The 6,880-nt window shown below is 35.3% G+C and overlaps 1 protein-coding gene across 1 annotated transcript; it reads right to left on the bottom strand.

Moving 5' to 3' along the window:
- Positions 1 to 3,500: 3,500 nt before the first annotated feature.
- On the bottom strand, positions 3,501 to 5,581 carry LOC113279492 (2-phytyl-1,4-beta-naphthoquinone methyltransferase, chloroplastic-like). The gene is made up of 8 exons (XM_026528186.1): positions 5,420 to 5,581; positions 5,255 to 5,319; positions 5,066 to 5,156; positions 4,851 to 4,939; positions 4,481 to 4,614; positions 4,320 to 4,381; positions 4,137 to 4,236; positions 3,501 to 4,033 (listed from the first exon to the last, which is right to left on the bottom strand). The coding sequence occupies exons 1-8, from the start codon at positions 5,579 to 5,581 to the stop codon at positions 3,933 to 3,935; spliced, it is 804 nt and encodes a 267-aa protein (XP_026383971.1). The 3' UTR covers positions 3,501 to 3,932.
- Between the last annotated feature and the right edge of the window lie 1,299 nt (positions 5,582 to 6,880).

Genomic DNA, 6,880 nt, shown 5'->3' with positions numbered 1-6,880 from the left:
GATTCCACGGATTTCCTAAGTATTCAATTTTTTTTCTCTTTTTTTTGATGAAAAAGGTTAATATATTAATTAAGCAATGTAATACAAAAATATTATGAAAAAGGTTAATATAATTTCATTTTTTATCAAAAATATTAGAAATAATGCTCTCTTTTTGCACTCGCTGATGTTAGTGCTTTGATATATGTTGAAGTCTTTTGATCCTTGCTTCTTTTGCCACTGAGTCTGCTGCTGCGTTGTGGTCTCTGCTTATAAATTTTACCTTAGCTTGCGGTAGATTTCCTAAGTATTCAATTCATTTAGATTTTTAGGATAGTTAGGCAAGATATATAAGCATTCCTATGGATATCTGTAGTCAAAATATGTAAATTATTGTCTCAACCCAAGCCACAAGAATTTCATGGATTCTTATGGACAATATTCTTTCTGAATTTATTTTTTTATCACAACATGCTATGTTTTTTAACCACCACTACACGCATCAACAAACCACCGCCTACCTTCATGTACCACCACCCACCACCTTAACTTATCGATGGTTTTTCATGAAAGGAAAACATGATGACCTTGGTTTTTTCAACTATATTATTGTTAGAGCACTGGTCGGTCGAACTCACAAGTGTTGCTATATCAAGCTTGTTGTCAAATTTAGTTGTCAAAACTATATCTTGATTTCTAGTCTATAATTAGTTAAGTCTCAGTCTAGGATAGAGGTAGTCGAGAAACGAACCAGTCATCATTTGCGTTCTACCGTTTGAAGGCGAAGATCAACCGAAGCTTTTGGAGAACTTCATCAACAAAAGGTAAATGAAGACCGAACTACCTATTTCTCATGTTATATTCACCTTTATATCCTTGAGACGACTGTCGCATAAATAATTAGACTAGCTTGCATAGATAAGAATTTCGATTCGATAACTAATTATTTAGTTTACGAATTTCTCGAAATATAATGAGTAAGCTTAATGACCATTTGTTCATACTTGATCAATTTTGGTGGAGAACAATTTATTGTTTGGAACCAAATCATGATTCAAGTTTATCATTTGAAAATAGTCTGGAACAGTGATATGTGACATTGATGTTATCCGAGAATGTTTCGAATTGATATGGAGAAAAATATAGAACTACTATATTCAGAATATAAGACAGTGTTATCAGTCTTACAAACTAAGAAAACTGTTTTATATCTGAAGTTGTATTACATGTACTCGTACACGTAGCAAAGTAGCTATATATCGGCTTACAGATTTGTGTGATACGCATACTCGTATGCACATCATGGAAAAATTTGTTTGTTTCCTTATCCGCATTGGTATGTATATTCGTATACAAACCATTTTGGAACTGTGGTAAGGGAACCGGGTTTAAGTATCCAAACCGATATGCGAACCAATACAGTTCTATGTTCTTGAACCAGTTTAGTACCCAAACCGGTACACAAATTGAAAAAGTTATGTGAACTCCGGAACCGGTAAAATCTTAAGGTTTCCAAACCGGTTGGTAAACTAAAAAAGTTCTGTGACCTCCGGAACTCAGTTTTGCACCTAAGTTTGCAAACCGATACGTGAACTGAAAAATTTATGTCAACTCCGAAACTTGGTTTTGCTCATAAGTTTGCAAACCGGTCCGCGTACCACGACTTATCTGATTCACGAACGACTCATGTATTTGTACTTTGTGCACTTACAAACTTTGTCGATTATGTTTAAATGCGATTAAATTATTTCTACGAGATGATTTGCATTTGAGCAATTCTCTAATTAACACTAGACTTATTTGATCACATGATTGTGACTTAAGATCAATGTCTTTGTGTTCATGAAAATGAGTGTTAAGCTTTTAAGTTCAAACCGGCTAGTTTTCGGCTAACCATGTTGAACATAGTCTTTGTACACGGTTCGATTACGGTTTACCTAATCAGAGTGTATATCTTATTCATGTGAATAAGATTCAAAGTTTTCATCTAACGGTGAATATTGTTTGCTTGGTTCGAAAGTTATCTTAGCTTAAACCTAAAGCAACCTATGGTTTAAAGTTTATATAAGGGGAACTCTTGGCAACTGGGATCTTTAAATACTGACACTACTTTTTGGTGTATCTTAGTTGTATCTAGAGTCGTCCTCTTCAGAAATCCTTTTAAGTTTAGCGACTATCAAAGACTTCATTGGGATTCGTGAAGCCATGTCCAGTTATCTTTTATCTTGATAACTTGAGTATCCTGATCTTGTTGGATTGTTGATTTATCACTTGAACAAGATAGATAGAAATCGCAAAGTTCTCTTCGTCTCAACTTTGTGATTCCACAAGTTTTACACTTGTGAGGTGAATAATAATCTAGTCTGCACTTCGGGTTGCATAAGTCCGGAGGATAGCTAGACTTCTGTCAAATTGCTATCGATTTCCATCACCTTGGTCCTACGTTTGATCTTCTCATCTGTTTCGATCGTAAATCAGGAAATCAATTATATAGGCTTAATATGTGGGAGGCAGATTTGGTTTAAAGTCTTCAATTGAGTTGAAACAACTCTTAGTTGTTGTGACTTCATCTAAATGAATCAATTGTGCGGAGTCCTGATGGGATTCAAGAGGCCTAAAAAAAAAAAAGAGGCGTAAGGAGCGCCACTGTACCTGAATCAGTGGGAGACTGAGTTCGGGCTCAACTACATTCCAGACCGAAGTTAATTGGTAGTAGGCTAGTGTCTGTAGGGGCTTAATACAGTTTGGTGTTCAATCTGGACTAGGTCCTGGGGTTTTTCTGCATTTGTGGTTTCCTCGTTAACAAATTTCTGGTGTCTTTGTTATTTCTTTTTCCATATTATATTGTTTATCTTTATAATTGAAATATCACAGGTTGTGCGTTGATCAATTAAAGTAGATACGTTCGACCTAGTTTGTTGGATACGACTTGATTGATCCTTGGACATTGGTCCTTGGTACCGCCCAAGAACTCTCTTTGTGATTAGGTTCACGGATTCAATTCTGTAAACGTTCTAATAGCAAGAGAGATAGAGATATAACTCTAGACACTTTCCTTGATTGAGTTTTAACTCTCGGAATTGTGTTGAGTTTGTCCATACAGATTGCGTATGAAAATTTTGGTGGTGTATTTTGGTACCCGGTGTTTTCAATTATGAATTTATGATTTAGTAAACCACTTCAATTTTTATGAATCTAAACATATCCCGAATCAATCCATTATAATCCAAAATTATATATTTATAAGAATCTAAAAGATTATGACAAAATTGTTTCCAAACTTGTACTTCAAATTTTCCAAAACCAAAATCCTCTCTTTTGACCTGGTATGGGTAGATGGCAAAGTGCCTATGGGTTACATTTTGGCAACTTTGAAGATTTGGCGGGTTAACTAGAGTGGTGATGAAAGTAAAATAAAATAAAAAATGATTGTACTCCAAAGAAAAAAGAAGAAAAAAAATTGATCGATTGTGAACAGTTAAATGTGGGGTAAAAAATGATCAAACAAGATGGTGTTTTTGTCATGTGGATCAAACTCAACTCTGTTCATGTGATCCGTGAATCAATAATAGGTCTCATGAGCGACAATTGTACATATATCCTGGTCTATAAATTCTTTTTACAGCAGATGGCAATACATTTCGTTCAATTAAATGAAGAAATTGGTAACAAAGATGCATGCCAAAACTCAGAAAAATGAAAAGTGACCAGAATGGGTAGATTCTATTTACCTTTTGAACTTTGGACTGCCAACATTCATGGTCTTGCATCCATATTGTTCGACTAATCAGACTGGCATTTAGTGAAGTGTACCTATATAACTGAACTAATTGTGGAAAAAATGTCGTCTTACCATTTCTGCCATGCCATTACCAAGACTAACTCTTTAGATTTGCACCCAATTACTCAATGAGATTGGGAAACTGGCAAAAGATACTGTAGTAGACAACCATCTAACGAGTCGCCACTAAGTTTCCCATCAGACCACCACCAATTTCATAATGCTTTGCGCAAGAAAACCCCACTTCCAGTGATAGTTCCTCCAATTCCTTCCCTACATTAGTAGCATATGGTTTTAAGCTATCTAAAAATAGCCTAATACAGCTCATACTGAGGTTTGAGAGGGAAAGATAGAAGCTCTTGGAAGAAGAACACACCTGTTAAGAAATCACGTATTGAGCTTTTTAAGTATTTGTATTCTTTTGCAAGGCCATAACTGCTTGCAGCTGGAACGACAACGTTTTCTATCATCCACTCCTTACCAAAAGAATTGCACAGAGAGTCAATCTTTGATTTTCATATACAAGTACCATTAGAAGGTGCAAAATATTATCATGTACCTGAACTGAGGTAGTAAGTGGCTGTGTACTCTTATTGAAGTCCAGTATGGATGCCTTTGAACCTGTAAATCCATCAAGAGAATAAAAACTCTGTAGTAAGACTACTGATGTTTTCATATCATCGCGTATTATTTCAACAAAAGAAGCAAAGACCAAGAAACCTGGTTTTAGAACCCGAAGCATCTCACTCATTGCCTTACGTCTATCTACAATGTTACGTAGACCAAAACCAACAGTGATTGCGTCAAAGTAGTTATCAGGGAAAGATAAAAAAAGGGCATCATCTTCAACCCACCTGCAACATGTCATCCCCAACCATTGAGAAGGATAGAAAAGAGAAAAAGAAAAATGGCAGTATCCTCAAATGTATTATTAGCAAATGGATTCCCGTATATATAGTGTTTCAAATGAGCAACAAACATACACTCAAATACATGTGGGCGGTGAACACCTAAATACATCCTTACTGTCATTTAAAAAACACTCAAATTCATTACAATTAAGCATGCACAAACTGTTACCAATGCTCACACAATGTTCTGGTAGCAAGGTTTTCCAAGTAATCCCTGCCTATGTGCAGCTACCGACAATTGTTCGCTGGAGAAATCAAGACCAGTAACCTACAAATTGCAAAACAAAACAGCAATCAAATATAATCTATTATTGCGAGAAAGCATCAGCATTTGGCAAAGGTAAACATCGAATATATTAGAGGCACTTGAGGAATAAAGTATGATTCCCCAAACCTTCCCTTGAGAACCAATCTTATCGGACAAAAGAAATGTTAAATCTCCACTTCCACAACAAATATCCAATACACAGTCCCCCTTTCTTGCTCTGCCAAATCAAAACCATAAGCATTTCCTCACTCTCAATATTCAGACAAGAAAATGAAGGCTCAAACTTTAATCAAGACATTACAAAATTGTACTTACCCACTCCATGAAATAGCCATTCGTTTCCATACACGGTGTTGCCCCAAGCTCAACAAATCATTCAACTGCCCATCAAAATAAAAAACCATAAAATGTATTTGCAAAGAAAATCAAGAATACCAACTGTAGATGCAGGCGGAAAACTATGAAGATAGCGAAGTGTACATTATCGTAAACAGGAGCAATGCGGTTAAAAAGTTCTTGCCGCTGATTACTAGCAGAAGAACATCTAATTGATGAGATGAGATTTTTCTTGGCAGAAGAGAAATAACGAGCAGGTGAAGGACAGGGAAGAGGGTGACTGCAGAAGAGAGAAGAAGAAGCCATTGATTGTATTTTTGAGCTCTATCCAAATTCCAAAATCAGCTCTTATTTCCTCTTTTTTGCCAATTATACCCTTGGCACTGGCACCCAGTTCAGACGAGCAAATTTGCTCATTCACACCCACTGTGACTGGGCAAATGGTCAAACTAAAGCATCAATCATGTTAAAGTGGCGGCATGATCCATTAGAGGGCCGGCAACCTAATAAGACAAAAAGGATCATTATAGGGTAATTCATGCCACCCCTTATCAAAAATATATGCAAATGACCAATTAATCCTTATTATTAATAATCAAGATTAGTGTTGATAATCAGGATTAGTGTAGATAATTAATTTTCACTTATAATAACTCAAAAAATCAGATTTTTAGAGTTGAAAAAAAAAGTTGTGAGGAGAAGGAAAAAGACGTTTTTGTGAAACCCTAAATTTTGATTCACTCAACCAAAATGAGTGATTCCAGTGACAAATTTGAGATGGGTGAATCTCTATATTAGTTCCCATTAGCTTTTTGTCGCTCAAAATTTTCTAAAGTACGTAAAAAAATCGAAATTTTTAAAATTTCAGAAAAACTTACGGTTGGAATTTAGCTCGTTACCAACCGTAACTCTTAGTTACGGTTCCAAAAGTATCGAATACCAACCGTAACTGGTTCAATTTGGGGAAAACCCAATCGTAATACCAGTTACGGTTGGTAGAATGACAACATATAGCAACTGTTTGGTAACTAATGAATCGAGATCAACCGTAATTAACATACGGTTTGTAAGGTTATTTGAGTTACAAGTCGTAACTCAAATACGGTTGGTAACAATGATGCAATTACAAACCGTACGTAAAAAAAAAATGAAACATCCAGGACAACTTACGGTTCGTAACTTAAGTAACGAGACCAACCGTAAGTAACTTACGGTTGGAAAAAAAATTCGTAACTGAATATTTTATCTCAAAATCAAGAACTTACGGTTGGTATTTGAGTTAAATGAACCGTAACATCAACCAAATCTATAGTTACGGTTCCAATTGGAGTTATTACCAACCGTAACTCACATGCAACACAGAAATTTCAATTTCAATTTTGATCCAAAACCCTAATTTTTGATACAAAACTAACTTAAATCAAACACAATAAACAAAACTCTAACTGGGTCTTTTGGAAATATAGTTTTCAATCAACGATTATCAATTTTTCAAATCTCTGATTAATCGAGGACGATGAAAATTTCAATTTTAATGGAGGAAGAGAAGAAAAGAGAAGATGAAAAAAATCAAAAAAACTGTTTTGATTTTTGTGATTCCATTAG

The sequence above is a fragment of the Papaver somniferum genome, chromosome 5 (genome assembly GCF_003573695.1).
Source record: "Papaver somniferum cultivar HN1 chromosome 5, ASM357369v1, whole genome shotgun sequence".
Classification (NCBI taxonomy): Eukaryota; Viridiplantae; Streptophyta; class Magnoliopsida; order Ranunculales; family Papaveraceae; genus Papaver; species Papaver somniferum.
Note: the sequence above shows the minus strand (reverse complement) of the source record. Positions and strands in the feature narration are given on the sequence as shown.